Raw genomic sequence first — 18,587 nt, forward strand, 5'->3', positions numbered from 1 at the left:
AACGTTGATTATACCCTGCAATGACATAAGCACCCTGAATTTGAGGATCAGGCCAATTTGCGGTCAGTACAATAACATCGATTTTATTTTTATTTTGTTCACTCTCTAAAAATAATACTAGTTCATCAAAATTGGCGTTAACGCTCCTAATATTTACATAATTATTATTTATACTATTATTAACATCAATAAATTTTGAGAAAGAGTCATTTAGTTAGTTTTGTAACTGAGTTACAAAACCTAACCTATTCATTAATATTTAAGAAATTTTCCATTTTTAACTATTAAGTATACACAAAGAGATTCTGAAAAAGGTTGTATGCTTAGACTAAATTAGATCAGGAGAGCTCATCAAAAATTATATAATCCTTGGTATTTTCATTCTTTTTTAAAAAAAATTAGAATCCTTAAACCATGTGAATTTGTAACCCGCTTCTCGAGCAAAAACTCTAGTTTTAAAAAATAGATTTTATTAAATTGAGTCAAACCATTATTAATATAAATACTATCATTATTCCACTTAGAATCAACAGTTTTACCGGTTAATTTTGTTTTTTTGACACCTTCCATCAAGTTTCTTTTATTTTGTATTGAAGTCGACTCTGCCACTATTTTCCTGGACCTGTTAGAGATTTTAGAAAAAACACGGTAAGTTTTTGACAGTGAAATCTTCACTCCTACTGCAGCTGCAATTGACTCCACCGTTTTGACACAGTCCTCATATCAATCTCCGGAACGCCGTTTTCGAGGCTCAGTGCAGAATTTTGCGGGACCCCATATATATATATTTATTAATTGTTTATAACATTTTTCGTTTGTTCATGTTACTATATAACTAAATAATAATTCGAACCGTCATCGACTATAAACAATTTTACAAGTGCATGCGCGTGCAATATTTCAAAGCTATGCGTAATTGGTACTGTCTTAATTTTCATCGATAACAACACATTTTCTAAGAAAACTACAAGACCACACGGGTTGCGATTTGCGTACTGGGACTATAATATTTTTACTTATAAAGTGATATTCGTAATATACAATTTGTGGGGCCCCATACAAGCGCGGGGCTCGGTGCGATCGCATGGCTTGCCCTCCTCTAGGGCAGGCACTGCTTGCCGAAACCATCAAATTTATCATTCATTAAGTTGACCGAGTCAGTCAATTAGGTCAATTAACGGTGCGTTTTGTGCATTTCAAGTACCCGATTGGACAGTGGTCGAATTACTTTTGGGAGCCTGAGTTTTAGGGCTCGAAAATTTAATTTTACATTTATTGCAACACAAGGTTTTGTTTGGCAGAATTCGACATCATTCAAAGCTGTCTCGTTTCTTCAGAGCAATACAATCAAAATGTAAAAAAACATTGCATTTGGCGCAGCTAAGATTATCGTCTTCAAAAATGTCATCATTACATGCATTACATAACATAGTTGCTGTTAAGGATTAAAAATATAACACAGAAAAACGATAAATCAGAAAACAAACATATATTAAGGACGGAAAACAAATAAGCGAGCGAGCACAAACACATCCGCACTGTTTGCATATCCACTGATTATTTTTATAATGTCTTCCATCAAAATTATATACATAAAAAAAAAAAAAATAATAATAACTATTAAATACAATATTATAAAATTACAAAATAGTTAATTAAATGAACACAGAGAATTTGTATCAAACACTTTATTAGTTAATCTTATTTACAACAAAATAAAATTACAGATAGTAATTTTTATAAATATATAATTTAAATTAAATGTTGTATTCATATAGCATATAAATCAAGTTTTTATGTGATAGTTTTTAACATTGCACATCATTTAACAACAAAGATACATTAATAATCTAAAATATAATTTGCATTATCTTGGCATATTAGTGAGATCAACCACTTCTACTGGATAAGTGTCATCAGGAAATCCTGCTAAAGCAAAACGGTAAGGTGGTAATGGTTGTTGCCGCCTAGAATTGCTGCCACCTCTCTTCCTACCTCTCTTAGCAGTTGCTTTCGGAGGAAGCCCTTTAATTATTTAAAAAAACATAAGCATTGCACAGAGTGTAAAAGAAATATAATAATTAATAAATGATTAATGAATTAATTGATAAATGATAAGTAAATTAGTCAAAAACACTGATTAGATGGTCTATAGATATCAGACATAAGAAAATGAAATATTATCAGAAAATGCATACTTTCTGTTAGTAGTAATTGTCTTTGATCTTTAACTGCACCACCTATAAAATCACAAATCTTGGTAATATAATTGTCCAAAGCCAAACAGTTGGAAACGGTTAGAATAGGAGCTCTACAAACAGGACATATTTTAGTTCTATTCATCCATGTCTCAATGCAAATTTCACAAAAAGTATGGTTGCAATTTAGAGTCATAGCCTGAAAAAATAAAATAAGTTATCATATCAATTAAGAATAAAAATTAAAAATTGTTTACCTTGTACACTAACTCACTGCAAATAGAACATTGAAATTCACTTTCTAACTGAGAATAGATCAGTTGTTTCGATGAATCAGATGAACCCACATCATTTGATGCATCTAAAATTTTTATTTAAATAAATTAATCATCAAGAACCTTTCAATCAGAAATATAAGACATAAGAAATGTATAAAACAACATACCCTTTAATTTCACTATTAGTGTAGAAATTTCGTTGGTCATTTCTTGAATCATATCTTGTTCCTTAAAGATAGTGGTATACAAATTAAAACACAAATATAATCATGAAATTGTTTACATAATATATGATGAAATATAAAACGGGGAATAAGAAAAATACGATTGAATAAACATTGATTTCTACTTACTTTTTTAGTTTGTATACTTGTAATTTCCACAATATTACTCATCATATTTTGCATTTCAACTAATTCAGTTTTAGCTTTATTGCGTAATACTATATGGTCAGCTTTTAACTATAATCGAACAACAATAATAATGATTATTATAATACTGTGATATTTTAAATATTATCAGTAATTTCTAACAAAATGACAACTAATAAAGTTAAACTTACATTCAATATTTCCGTATAAAGATTTGTTATGTTATTTTTATACGATTCTTCTCCAGTATAAACTTCTAAACCATATTCATTGTATAATCTAAAAATAAATAGATATATTTAATAAGTCAATAGAAATAATAAATATAATTTAAATAATTAAAAAAATATAAGGAGCAATAAATTGAATTCTTGTTTTAGTGTTCTTTTAACAGAATTATAATAATCTTTTATATTAAATGGTTCAAATATACAAACATATGTAGTAAATAGAAGAGTAATATAATTATACTTATGTAAAAAAATATTTCTGACGTAAAATAAAAATATTAGCACCAAGTACAAAAAAAAAAATTAATATTGTATTAAGAATAGTTTTAATTTTCTAATTTCCTGTTATTTAAATATAAATATTCCTTTGAAATATTTTTAATTTATTTACATTACTATTTTAAATCAATTTTATTTACCTTGGTTTTTTGTTGGAGATATTGTGTAAGATAAATTTGAATGTTATAGTAATCTTTCTTTTATCACCGAAGCCAATAAGATCTCCTTGTCGTAATTCTGTAATATTACTTGTACTTCTTGAAAGTCTTTCGCAATTTAAGAAAGTACCTGAGCCTGATTGCTATTTTTTGATTTATATAAAAAAGAAAATAATTGTAAGGATTAAATTCAAAAACATAAATTTCATAATTCTTATTCGATATAGGTTTTTAATTTATATAAAACTAATTAAATTTATTGAAAATATTTTTCAATATAAAAATTAAAAACCATAAAGTTAATGACATTTAATTAAAATATAAATTAATTAATACAATATATTATTAAATGTTTAAACAATTTATTAAAAATAATTTTATATTTTTCATTATATTACACAAGTAATATATCCTAACCAAACTCGAAAATAAAATTAGGATCGTAAGACTTCTCCAAATAAAAATAGGCAATCTACTTACCAAGTCAGATATGAAATAACGGTTATTTTCATATTTGATTGAACAGTGACGACGAGATATGAATAACTCTTCAATGATGACCGAAGATGTAAGAGCGCGTCCAATGATAAACTGTAGAGATAAATATTAATGTCAGTTATTAGTCTTATAGGTATAGAATTAGAACATTATATATTAGACAATATCAACTTATAGCCACTTATAGTCAATCACACAGAGGACTAGGCGCTAAGGGAGCACTGAAATTTCAATTGAGACACAGCCACACGACCAATAAAATAGTACCAATATTAGTTAAACGTACTTCTGAGTCCTGGTTGATCGGAATCACCCGACCAGTCGCTACGTCCATTAAAGATGCTCCCGCTGAACAATCTTCGCTGATGGGACGTTTAGAAGACCGCACCACGTTCTTGATATCTTTTAACATAATGCTTGATGAGCAGTGCGCAACACAAAGATAAACAGTATTTTTCTAACCGTATACGGTAATTTTCGAGCGATCGGTCATAAAAGGCGGAACGAAAAATGCCATTCGAACACGAAAAATGTTTGTGCGACTTATCGTTACGCTCGGTAGCGGTACGATCGCGTAGCAGTGTGACAAGAAGTTATGTATTGTTTAATCTTACTTGTTATCATTGATGACAAACGGCTAACCATAATTTGAACGGTAGAAAGCATAGAGTAATATTACTCTATGGTAGAAAGGGTCAACGACAAGATGGCGGCGGGTACGCGGTACAAAACAGCACAGATGGGTAGCAGCACACGAATAAACTATCATCTCCGAAACAGTATCGAGCGCTTGTTTACGGCATCGGCGGTACAGTATGACCATGGTCAGAAAAATGGAAAATTCAAAACGCGCTACTGCCGGATGGCCGCCGCTGAAAATCGAAAATTTTGTAACGTAACAGACGATCGTTTCAACATGACCGATTTTGTAAAAATACAGTATTACAGTTTTTTAATGTTATTTAGCGATGTGATATTCGAACTAAAATCGTATACGATCTGGCGTTGGGGAAACTCTTTAGTAACCGCAGTGGCGGATATAAATAATAAAGCCCAAGCGGCATACAATATAAGAGGCCCAAGAATTATGAAACGCCGTAAATACTAACTCGTGGGGAACGTCCCTTTTAAAACACTGTTAAACTAGATAGGTAATGAAAAAAAATGAAAACAAATAAATTCATTTAAATCGTTTTAAAACTGGATATAATTTCTGCACGAGGAACATGAAAAACTTACATACAAATTGTACTCAAAGAATTTTAAAATTTTTTGTTTTTTATATATAAATTAAAACATTTGTAAGGACGTTATTCGTACAAGGTTGAAGACCGTTAAAAAGTCCAAATTCAATGAATGGTTTTACAGTTAAGATATTCTTACATTATGATTTGAATCAATCTACGTCTATGTTCGACGGATGTTCTTAATAATTACCAGAATGTTTATGATAAAACAAAATTAAATACTAAGGATTTCGGTTGAAATAAAAATAGACGTGTTATTTACGCATGTCAACGCTGTGATTCGGCTCGGCGATAACGTCGTTAAATACCCACAAAATAATATAAATTAAAATAGTTAATGACGATGCCGGTGTGTATATTTTCATAGTACGAGTACATGGTAAAATATAGTCATGTAAATAATTTATAACACTACACAGTATTATTATTACTAATTTCTTACAATTATTACTCGGTGTGTTACAATCTATAGTTCCGCACATAATGTAGCGGTAGCGGTTCCGGTGGCGATATTATAGCTATGATTTTGTACAATTAATATTAATTTTTCAATATATTTTTTTTTTTTTTAAGAGATATGATTACGGATTATAATAATAAACTGTACTGTTGATTTTGACGTTAATTTAAACAATAATCAGTAATTCAATCAATAACGAAATATCATACAGAAACGTGTTTTGGAAAAATAAAATTTATTTATGTGCCTGTAAATAAAAATAAACTATTCGATTACAATCGAACACAATTTATTATTAGATGTTGGATACATTTAGGTACATTATTAATATATATGTACATTAGTACATACATATTTATACTATTCATAACCCCGGGACAGTAAATTATTCCCCACCATGCTGTGTGTCATCGGTCTGACGAAGAATTAAAAATACGGGCAGTATTCGATGCTTCGGCCAAGACCCATGAATGAATTTCATTAAATAGCTGTCTTCACCAAGGTCCAAAGCTGCAACAAGACATTGTGGACATTTTGACCCGATCCGAGTGCACAAGTTGGCGTTTACAACAGATAGCTGCAAGATGTACCGGCAGGTGTTAGTGGCACCCGAATACCATACTCTCCAGCATATTCTGTGGTGGGCTTCACTCTACGATCAACTTGTCGAATATGAGTTGAACACGGTGACTTACGGTATGAACTGCGCGCCGTTTTTGGCGCTCCAGGTGTTAGTCGCCATAGCAGATGAAGATTGCGCTGGTCACACTGCTGTACGGCAAGCGATACTGCAACAAACATATGTTGATGAAATATGTGTCGGGGCTGATTTGATTGACGACGTCCTTAATCTCCAGCGTGATTTAATCGCTGTGCTCAGCAAATACGGTCTGGAGCTTAAAAAATGGTCCAGTAATTTCCCAGCATATATATTTTCCAAGCATATAATGTAACGGATGTGAATAGGCAAATTCGGATGGGACGATCCGTTTACCAATGATATTCGTCAAGAGTGGGCCACATTTATCAGTCCATTGGCGTGTCTCCTCCCGATCAAGATTCCACGTCGTTTCAACACGCGTTCCGCTGCACCGTGTTGTCTATTGGGTTTTTGTGATGCCTCACAGCACGGGTATGCCATCGTTGTGTACCTCCGTATGCTGGACGGCCGGGATGACGTCGCGATTTCATTGGTCGGCTCGAAAACTAAATTAGCACCAATTAAGTCATAGACAATTCCGCGACTAGAGTTGAACGCTACTGAGCTGTTAGCACGTTGGTTGCATCGCCTCTAGGGCATTCTCGATTTTCAACTCAATATCGCCGGTGTCCACGCATGGACAGACTCGACCATCGTATTGTCTTGGTTGGTCAACCGTTTTGAGACATTCAAGATATACGTGTCGAACAGGGTACACAAAATCAATATCCTCCTTCCGAGTTGCATTTGGTCACACGTTCCGTCCGTGGAAAACCCCGTCAATTGCGTGTCTAGCGGTGTGTTACCGTCAGAGCTTCCATCGTTAAACCTATATTGGAAAGGGCCCGACTTCCTTCGACGTGATCCGTCATCGTGGTCAGTCGGTGCGGCTCCGGTGCCGTTGACCGATTTACCAGAAGTTCATGTGATGTCTTTGGCCGTCAACATACACACTCCCACGGCCGAATGGTTTGAAGATTTTTCATCCTATGACAGATTAGTTCACGTTGTGGTATATGTTTATCGTTTTGTTCACCGATGTCGACGTTGCAACGTTCGAGTCCCAACGCCTATATGTTGTGCAGTTGTTGTACGAGTTATTTCACGGTTGTACTGTGTCGGATAAGCCACTCGCCTGCCTATGTCCATTTATTGATCCTGGCGGCATCATCCGATTTTGGTGGTCGCTTGCGTAACTCGCTATTGACGTATGATTGTCGGCATCCTATACTTCTAGCAAAACGTTCATGCCTTGCCATTTTGTTGTGTCGTCAGTGGTATTGTATTAGTTGTCATGCCGGACCTCGTGTCGTAACAGCCCTAGTGTCCCGACAATGTTGAATAATGTCGGTACGATCGGTTCTACATCGAGTTACCAACGAATGCACGGTTTGGGTCCGATTTGATCGTCCATCACCACAGCCACTGATGTCTGACCTACCAGCTGCCCGTGTACAGCAGTGCCACCCATTTGCCCTTGTGGGAATCGATTTTGCCGGTCCGCTGCAACTAAAAGAGACTCGCCTACGGAAGTCTCGATCATATAAGGTGTATATTGCTGTTTTTGTTTGTTTCACTGTGAAGGCTTGCCATCTCGAGGTTGTCACTGATTTATCAATAGCCGCTTTCTTCGCGGCGTTTGATCGTTTAGTTGCTCGACGTGGCTTGCCGTCGGACATTTTCACCGATTGCGGCACCAACTTTGTGGGCGCCGACCGACAATTACACGCGATAATCAATAGCTTGAAAGGGCAAACTGCATTAAGTGATTCGCATTCTTATTGTTCCTGGCATTTCAACCCGCCCAGTGCTTCTCATTTTGGTGACTTGTGGGAGGCTGCGGTGTGCTCCATGAAAAGGTTATTGACTCGTGTCATGGGCAACCATCAATATTCGTATGAAGAGTTCACGACCGTACTATGTCGGGTGGAAGCAGTGCTCAATTCCCGTCCTCTAACACCGTTATCATCCGATCCGGTCGATCTAGATTACTTGTCTCCGGGTGTCTTCCTTATTGGCCCACCGTTATTTGCTGGGCCGCCCAGGACTTCGCCGTAGGACAAGTCCACTCTCGGAAGTTACTGGACCAATGCCACCAGGCGTTTTGGCGACAATGGTCCAACGAATATCTGACTACGCTACAAACGCGCACCAAATGGTCATCCAATGTGCCTAATGTACGCATCGTTATATGGGATAAACAAACCCCTCCTCTTTCGTGGTGTTTTGGTCGAGTGGTCGCATTATTACTCGCGCCGACGATGTCGCCTGAGTCGTCCGTTTGCGAACCAGTCATGGAGAAATAACACGGCCCGTCGTAAAGTTAGTCGTGCTCCCCACCGAAGGGAACCATACAGGTATCCCCTTTTAGATGCTACTCACGCTCTGAGACACATATTACTGTATACATTTTTTTTTGATTTGTGTATAATTTCGTTGTTTTGTGCTACTGTAACAGTCATTCCATTTTATTTTATATTATAATACTATGTACTTTGTTGTATTTTTTTTTTATTATTTTTTGTTGTGATAAGTGGTGAGTGACAACAACTGATCCTATGAAGTCTTCGTACTTCAGTCAACAGTCCAATCAAAGCATTGAACCAGTGGATGTGAGGCTGTGCCTCCCACGGGGGGAGTATGTTTGTGCGCAATCACCATCTTTCCGGTAGATGTCGCGACGAGCACTGAATCGTCGCGAATGTCGTACCTGTTCCTCATCACACCTATATTGTGTAATTGGGCACTCGTATTTTACCGTTGGCGCGGACATCCCACCTCATTCCTTTTCTCGCGCTCGGTCTCGGATGAGCTCTTTTTCTCTCGCGTTTAGTTTTTCGGCAGTGTCGTGTGGTTGGGGTCGGCCGATCGGTTTTTCCGCGTCCGTGCCACCAATTTTCGACGGAACGATCGAGCTTGCGTCGAGTTGTGTACTCCCTCGTGTGTGTACAACAGTGCCGTCGTCCGAGTTTGGTAACCGACCGAGTGAATCGTCCATTTGACGTTGTCCGCATTCCTTCTGCTTCCACGTGGTTGTCACACGTGACCACATTTTACGCCATTGTGCCGTGTGCGTCGCGTCCTCCAGGAGTGCCAACTACTTCCCCGACGAGCGTAGTCCTTTGGTGATTATTTGGTTTGGTACTCGTGTCACTAGCCATCGTAATCTAGGATTCAGCTGCCGTCATTCGTGTCATCACCCCGCCCATTCAGATAATAGTGTTTATTATTTTTTGTTTTACATGTAATATAATCTTGTTTATGTCCATCCCCACACCCTACTTTGGTGTTATGTTTTTCTACTTTTTTTAGCTTAAGTGTCCATTCCGCATATCATATATAGAATTTAAGGTTTTCCATTTAAATAAATTGTCTTTTTTTCGGAAGCGCACGTCCGCGAGTGTCACGCGGCCAGCTAGCGATTTTTTCTCAATAGCTCCGCGACAGTGCGTGCCAACAGGTACTATTCCTACTATGATTATTTGTTGTTTTTTTATACAGGATTCAGACTGAAGGTACAATTTTAATATAAGAACTATTTGTGTTGTTATTATTAATACTTATTTTATATGCAGTAGGTTTTAAATATATTTATTAAATAAGTATTATATTAAATTTGGTACTTGTATTTTTATTTATTCACTCGAATGAGCAACAGGAAAATGAGTTGTAAACAATGAACCAGGAGCGTTCCCAGGAATTGTTTGGGGGGGGGGGGGGGTCCAACATTTTTATTTTATCTGTTGTATTGAAAAAAAATTAGTTTCCCCCTCCCATGGCCTCAACTCAAATACGCCCTTGGCATATGTCCATTTTTTCCCCGTTAAATCCGCCATTGAGTATCCGGTACATTTTAAAATTACATAACATCGTATTGTAAAACGTAATTAATTATAAAAAAATACAATTGAAAATGAATACTATGTGTATTCACGACCAAGTTTTACAGTTATATCATAGACAACTGCACTGGAGTTTTTAGTCAGTCGAACAATAATGTTATGATAAATCTCTTTTGGCATAAACCAGCGTTTATTTACGGCCGGGAACTTGGATTTTGATTAAAATTATAACTCTTTTTCAAGCTTATATATGTGCATCTTACATACAATGTCCAAAATTGTACAAAATCAAATTTTGTACAAAATAAAATGATACAATTCGCGATGTGTACAATGTTCGTTGTGCAAATCTTAGTTTATAAAAGATAATATCTAAGAATAATTTAATGTTATAAAACTATATATTATATATCATGTTATTAAAATAATATAATATAAACTCTTATATAGTATATTATATACTATAGTTTATTGTTATTAAAATAAAATCGAGAAAATTTTTTATGATTCCCATGTTTTTTAGCATTTGACGTATAGGTACTAGTATAACCATGTGCGTAGGCAAAGATTATTTATGAGGCGGGGGTTTGATATATTTAGATTATAACTATTTTTATTATTATCAATCTATTTACTAGCTGGGATTTTGGAAATAGCGGGGTTTGAACTCCCAAAACCCCTTTTACCTGTACCACTGGGTATAACTTAATAGAAATTATTACGATTATCTGAACAATTTTACAATTATAATTATAATATATTGTAGATACTGAGACTGACATACTGTCGTGACATGTCGTTCAGAAAAACGACTTTAACAGACTTTTGTATGGATTAGTGCACTTTAATATTTAAACGTGTATTAGTGTAATGAAATTGAATGCAGATGAAAATAATTTTGATTTTAAAACTTTGTTCGACGAAAACATGAAAAAGTATTAATTTAAGTACAAATTTAATATCCATGGATAATGAAGAAGATTAAAAAATAATAAATAACGTACTAGAAACAAAATATCGAAAAAATAAGACTTTATTAGACTATGACCTTAAAATCGCTACGACATTATAAATGTAGACAAAGTTAATGAATTTATTTTTCCATTATATAAATCTGAATATAATGTAGTTAAATTATAAGTACATAATGATGAAATGTACGATATTCTTGAAAAGTCTCATAAAGTAATTGAACATGGTGGTAAAATAATTTATAATTTAAAAAATAACTACGCGTTAATACATCTTATTCTTTTATTCAATTTTGTAAAAATAATTTTGAAACATGTTAAAAAAGAGTTAGAATAAAAGAGAAGTAATTGTTAACCCTATAGAATTGAATTAAGTCAATGCACGTGGACAGGTTGATTTAATCGTTATGCAGTCTTGCAATGGCAGGTTAGCGAACGCGTCGCGGTGCGATCGAATGTTTTGCCCGTGCAGATGATAATGATTTTCGGGTAAGTTCGATTGATTAGGCTTAATACAAAGGTGAAGATTGAACTTAAACGTCCAGAGCCGTGTACGCATGATGATGGTGTGCTCGGCGCGCTTAAGTCAAAAACACCCCTTCCCATTACGGATGATTTTTAGCGAAGATCTATTTTAATTATATACTCGTGTTAATTTTTAATCATAAATTGATTTTACGTTTACGAGAGTAATTCCTGAGAGTATATTCCAGTTTTCATTGGTACTATCTGTGCGCAATACATTTATAACAAAGTGGTGAGTATTATTATATATTTGTTCTATGAATGATTTACAAATGTGTGTTGTAAATATGCATGTTTGAAAGTTGATCCCTACATTCTGCACTTTTAAGTCATACGTTTAAGTCGTTTAAGGTGGAACCAAAATAATTCTTGAAACGAGCGCTAAATGAGCTTAAGTCGGCCCCGGTCGCAATGTATTCTGCGTGTATTATAATATTATTCCGAGTAACATAACTCGTGCCCACGGAACACGCGCTTGACCGTAGTCGAAACGGAGCATACTAGTTGCCTCCGAAAATATACGAATTGCTTCCCGTCCTTATCGTAAATAAAAATGTTAATTTACCCTGGTTGCCTCCGATGACCAGGTAGTTCATGTTTATATACGAGTTGCCTCCCAAGATTTTTCACACTAGTTACCTCCCGTATAGAATTAAAATTAAATTATTTCAAATAGATATTTATTTCAATTAAAAAGTATTAAAATTTTTATTTAAATACAAATATTCAATACATATAATTCAAAAAATATTTAAAATACATTTTTTAAGCTTTGTTGTTGTCAAATTCTTAATTATTAAAACATAACGATAAAATAACATTAATTTCTAGTAACTAGTGACTTACTTAAATTAAAAAATAAAACTAAAAAAATAAAATAAATACATTTTAATCATTTGTAAACTTCATTAAACGGTTCCACATAAATAATGTTTATTCATTTTCGTAAATAATATCTATCTCACCCAAAACATTCAAAGCTTCATTTCTCGTTTTAGGTAAGTTCGGCAAAATTGAGCGTACGACCTCGATGTATATTTTTTTTTCGTATACCACACATTGGTAGTTGTAATAGTATCTATTTTATAGTGTCTTAATTCTTCATGTAATCACTTCGAAGACCTTTCACATAATAATGTTTTAGTGACTGTTTTTCTTTCTAGAGTTACTAATTTCTTACCTATTAAGTAGGTACTTGTTTAGATAATGCTATTTGATTATTATAATTCAACTTACTTTCGTCAAATATTAATTTGTCATTTTTATCTGCTTTTAAAAAAACCTTACACATTTTTGTCGCACAGTTCCACTGTTCTTTGTTAATGGCTAACTTTTTTTTGAAAACTTAATCTAAAACCTTTGATTGTTTTAATATATTCTCTCTTTTCGCTAAATACCTGTGTCCGCACTTCACATTGATCAATTCTAAAAACGTTTGTAAAAATAATATCGTACAACGATAACGAGTGTCGAAAATCAACTGAATGTTACTCGATCACGTATATTATTTACCATAGTCTGGCTCAGATCTAATTTGCATTATATCTAATCATTGCACAAAAGAGTATAGAATCTTAATGGTTCATCGTATAGATATAATCGTATCAAATATTAAATATAACAAAAGTCATCAATTACGACTTTGAAATTACAAACTTATTTTGTTACATGATGTTTGAAAATATTTGAAACCACTTATATATTTATTACCTGACTATTGGGAAGCAGGCAACTACTACTAGACCCTTTTCGTTTACGATAAAATTTAGGGTACGTCGGGAGGCAGTTTTTACAAAAATTATTGACTTTTTTGACGTTTTAGATAATAAATAAAATTTAAAAAAAAACATGTGAAAAAACACGTAAAACGAGAATTTGTATATAGAGTACGTGCACTTCACCCCTTAGCACGCAACGTAAATTTCACCCGCGTAAAATCAATAAACGTCCACATTGCGTTATTGACGTAGTTATCATTATTATTATTCTTTAGTATTTATTTTTTTTCTTAAATTATACCATGATGTGATATGACAGTGGGAGCCTCCTCCGACCGTTACACTGGAAAACGTGTTCTTAGTGTAACACTAGATGTACGATCACAGTATGTTGATTAGCAGGTGGTGCCGTTCGAAAGCAGTCAAGACCGACGTGTCACAGTAAGTAGTACGTGTTGGCAACTTTGCAAAGATTTTATCAAACTTTTGAACCATTGGGAACGAGCCGAATATAATATTTATTCGGGAAATAGTTAAATCGACGTATCCTTATCGATTGTATTTGAGTACTTTACGCATAATTGTACGTGGTTTAGCGGTACGCCAAAGTTAATTGGATATACTCGCTTTTACTCCGTTGCGTTCGGAAAAAGAAAACAAATTAGTCATTGATTGATGTTTTAATTTTTAGCGCAACATATTATATTACAGTTTTTCAACATTAACATACTATATTACACTTACAATAAGTAAACATACATTTGATACCTGTAGACGTACCAGGGAATTGAAAATGTTTCATAATGTATAAAGAACATGATTAGTTCATAATACATTAAAATACATGTTTTAATTTCCTCCTTCATCTCTTATGATGTAATACATATTTTGGAAAATAGTAATACTAATTTTGAAAAATAAATCTAGGTTACCACAGATTATTATTAATCAATTACGATGATATATAAATTTTTTTTATATATATATATTATGAACTATAATATAAGTATGTCTACAGATATAAAATGTATGAAGGATGTGTAATCTAGTGAGCTGATCTATGAATGGAGATAATATTGATAATTGGTGTATTTTAAGTACCGGATGAACATCATCAAAAAAAAAAAAAAGTGACTCAGACTTTACTAATTATAATGAAATTTCTGATTGTGCTAAAGACTCTAAAGGTGATTCCGGTTCTATTATGCTACCAAAAGCGTTAGTTATTCTGAACAAAATACAGGTAGCTCTGAAATCATAACTGTCAACGAAAGAGCTGGTGGTTATATAGAAGCATCTTCTTCGGCAGTTTGTGTGACTTTTGTAGGAATCATCATATCCTTTCGCCTTGGAATTTTCCTTATATTATCACCATCAGGTCTCCTTAATTGTTTAGCCATAGACTTCAACAATGCTGTATTGATTACATATTTTGGAAATTGACTAGGCAGTTCACATTTTGCTTGCAGAGGCTTAAATGGTGGTGGAGGAGGTGGAGGTATTTTTAGAAATTCTGGTTCTGGTTCTCTTGGTGGCGCTGAATGAATAGGATAAGCTTGTTGACTTTTCGCTGCGTGTTGAACGTTTTCTATTGATTCGTTCATCACTCCACCTCTTAAATATATTCCTGACATAATCATAACATTTTGCCGCATTTTTTCGGCATTGATCTGATTTATGAAATCTCGGTTTGTCACTTTTGCTTCTAAAACATATTTATAAAATAATTATAACAAATATCCATTAAAAATGTTTAAGGAGATCGACCACTTACTTTCCAGCTCGGATAATCGAGTTTTTAACTTCTCATATTTAGGATGAATAATGTTGTCGATGTTCTCATAATTTACAACTTTAGCAGTTGTATCTTAATAATAAATGTATACGTGTTAAATATATTTATGTTTCAGAAAGTAATTAAAGAAATATAAACATTATATTACTTTTTAAAGTATATGAATGTTTTTTACGATTGTCCAAATCCTTCTTCATTTGATCCTTGAACCTATTGTAATCTTTTTTGTTTGCATAATGTTTTTGTTTATTATCTAAGAACAAATTCTGTATGTTTAACCTTTGATGAAAAAAATTTCAAATACAATAATTAATTAAAAAAAAAATACTCTTGATTTCTTCAGCCATCGTTGTAATCGTCTGAATTAAAAGTTTTTTTTCTGAACCTAACGAGTCAACAGTATTTACAAGATTTTTCATTTGGTTATTAATTTTCTTGTATTTGACTTCTAATTCAACTAAAAGTAAAATTGAACATCAATTAAGTATTTGAACGTAACGGAACTCATAATTAAAATTGTCTAAAATAAATGATAATTTTTGTGCTGTCGAAACATCTGCCGTGCAAAATAATAATATTTTTATTGTCACATTTAAATTTTGAGCTAACACCGTATGCGTGTAAAAAAATTAATGTCTACGTAATTATTTATCGACACACCGTGATGTATAAATAATCACATACCGTTAATCATTTTCAAGTTATTTTCCATTCTGCTGTTATTATCTCTCTGCATCCATAACTCTTTTTCCATAAAAATATTATCTTTTTTCTTCGGGTGATCATCTAAAATTCAATGAGAGTAAATGTTTAATTATGTTCATATATGTTACGGTTCAAATAGATTACGACACTTGCAGTTGGTCGAATTTTTTTTCATTTTTTGTATTTCAACATTTAATTCTTTGACAATCTGGTCATGTTTCGCCTGTTTTTCTTGTGTCGCCCTTATGTGTGTATCTATATTTGTAAACAAAACATATTTTAAAAAGTATCACAATTATTAAATTTATTTTAATTTAATAGTTTTGTTTGCCTTGAATCAATTCAATTTTCTGCTCCATTATATTACATTTTTCTCTCATAAATGATAATTCATTGACCAAGATGTAATTGTCATGCTTGAACTCGGTTATAACTAAGACCCAGCGATAGTTATTATCATTAACCGTTCATTATACCGAATTTTTACAGTATGATAACATAATAATTGCCTACCTTTCTTCGCCTTTTCTAACTCACAGCACATCCGATTTTCTGTTGTGATTACGTCATCGGTCTGGTTTCCCTTGTTTTTGGTTTCTAAACGTGTAAACATTGTTTCATATTGTATGATTAGTTGTTTTTCCTTTTTTGTTCCATTATATTATAATAGTTTATCATGTTTTTACAAACCTGGGTGAATTTTTACTATCTCGTTGGACAGCAGTTCATCTTTGTCCGTCAAAGAGCACACTTCTTGGGACTTTTGCGTTTCCCTTGTGGAAGCGTTTGCCATATCCCCCTGACTTTTGACGTCATCAACGTGTCTATTCCATCTTATCCAATTGAACCATCCTCCAATTATTGTAAATATCTGCTTTTGAACTGTCGATATTTTTGACATGCTGCTTTGCTTTCTTACATTTGCCATTTATGCTATTACTTCTAGTAATATTAATTCAAAACTCACTCGAATACTACGAACAAGCCTACGCTTACTAATTATATAATATTTAGTAAATATGATGTTAAATCTGCAATGCACAGGTGCAAATAAAATTATTTCACTAATAAAATATTAGACGAACTTCTATACGGAAAGATCAACAATGTTTGTTCGATATCTATGCCAATATTTGTAACAAGTCGTGTTTTTATTAGAGCCACGATATACATTTTTATTTAACACACTATAACTTCTACCGTATTCCCGATGTATTTGTGTTCTTATTCAAATTTTCGGACATATCAATGTAAAAACAAAAACATTAGTTGTTCCATTTAGTCTTTTTGTGAAACAGTCGAGTGTTAATTTTTCGAACGAACGTAATTTTTTTTACCAATACCAATTTTTACCAATTTACAGTTTACTTTTACATTATAGTAAATTAATAGCTATTGGAATATAAAAACAGCATAGTTAACAAAACTTTTCAAGCACCTATTTATATAATTATTTAATTATCATAATATTTGTATAGTTGTATATTTTAAGTTCTAAGCATAATAATGAAACTACGAATGTATTACACGTCATCAATAATAAAACAATTTTCATTTTTTTTTTTTTTTTTGGCCCTGGGGGGGTTTGAACCCGAACCCCCCCCCCTCGCATGTACGTCAATGACTTAGAAATTAGCCATATGCATCTGGATAATGTTAAATATTGATGGATTAAGTCCAAAATTTAGATATTAGCCAAAGGCAGTGTTTATACTTGTTATTAGCTAGCTAAACTTGAGATTTGTCACACTCCTAACACTAGCCGTAACATAGACATGCATATTATGTTCACGTGTAAGTCTATGGAGCTTTTTAATTCACGGTGTCAGGTTGAAGACGGAAGCTTTGCTGTATCGGACAGACGTCATAGTTTTTCGTCTTCTGTTGTAGTAGTATTAACGGGTAGGTTTGCGAATGTGGTAATGTAACGAAAATATGTTTTTCGTAAGAAAACAAATGTATATAAAGTTCTGTTAAAAATAGTGTGATCATGCCCAACGAAAAAAAAAAAATTGGCCTAGTGCGTAAAATCTGCTTTGTCAATCTGACTGACGTCCGATATCTTTTTATTTATAAATAGAATATTTAGTGATAACACGGGGCGTATTTTGTACTTGATTGAAGTAGATTGAAAATATTAATTCCACAAAGCCAATGGCTTGGAAGCAGCCATTTTTTGGTGTTTATAATAATTTTGTTTTTATTTTCATATTTTTATTAACAATTAGTGGAAACTTTTATAGATTAACAATTACAAAGAGTATAAGTTAAAATTATTCGATTAATCAAGATAATTTCTATAATTTATTATAGATAAATATTTATATTATATATTTACAATATTTTCATAGTAAAAAAAAAAAAAAAATTGATAATGATATTCTATTATTATGTGGCTATCATCACATAAAGCACATCTGTCATGAATTTGATAATTCCGATACGTTAACCAGTACAACTACAACTGCTGGTTCTTCAAGAATACAAAATTTGGAAATGTATGCTTCAATATCTAGAAAACAAACAAATATAAATCGGGAGAAAAATCGAATTTGTTATTCTGAAAAAATAGAACAAATACATCAAGCATTGAGTATTTTTGTTCAATTATA

The 18,587-nt window shown here is 33.0% G+C and overlaps 2 protein-coding genes across 3 annotated transcripts; one reads left to right on the forward strand and one right to left on the reverse strand.

The window, feature by feature from the left end:
* Positions 1–1,673: 1,673 nt before the first annotated feature.
* LOC112689514 lies at positions 1,674–4,776 on the reverse strand. 2 transcript variants are annotated; one of them, XM_025563263.1, is made up of 10 exons: positions 4,627–4,776; positions 4,299–4,414; positions 3,995–4,105; positions 3,497–3,657; positions 3,039–3,126; positions 2,830–2,937; positions 2,644–2,704; positions 2,456–2,559; positions 2,199–2,397; positions 1,674–2,025 (listed from the first exon to the last, which is right to left on the reverse strand). In XM_025563263.1, the coding sequence occupies exons 1-10, from the start codon at positions 4,676–4,678 to the stop codon at positions 1,868–1,870; spliced, it is 1,158 nt and encodes a 385-aa protein (XP_025419048.1). In that variant the 5' UTR covers positions 4,679–4,776; the 3' UTR covers positions 1,674–1,867. The 2 variants fall into 2 exon arrangements, with proteins under 2 accessions (XP_025419048.1, XP_025419049.1); XM_025563264.1 differs by having other exon boundaries at positions 4,299–4,775.
* A 2,987-nt stretch (positions 4,777–7,763) lies between these two features.
* On the forward strand, positions 7,764–8,477 carry LOC112689498. Its single transcript, XM_025563238.1, has one exon. The coding sequence runs from the start codon at positions 7,764–7,766 to the stop codon at positions 8,475–8,477; it is 714 nt and encodes a 237-aa protein (XP_025419023.1).
* Positions 8,478–18,587: the final 10,110 nt, after the last annotated feature.

Source organism: Sipha flava, unplaced genomic scaffold, assembly GCF_003268045.1.
Source record: "Sipha flava isolate LNK unplaced genomic scaffold, YSA_version1 44_pilon_pilon, whole genome shotgun sequence".
NCBI classification, from domain to species: Eukaryota; Metazoa; Arthropoda; class Insecta; order Hemiptera; family Aphididae; genus Sipha; species Sipha flava.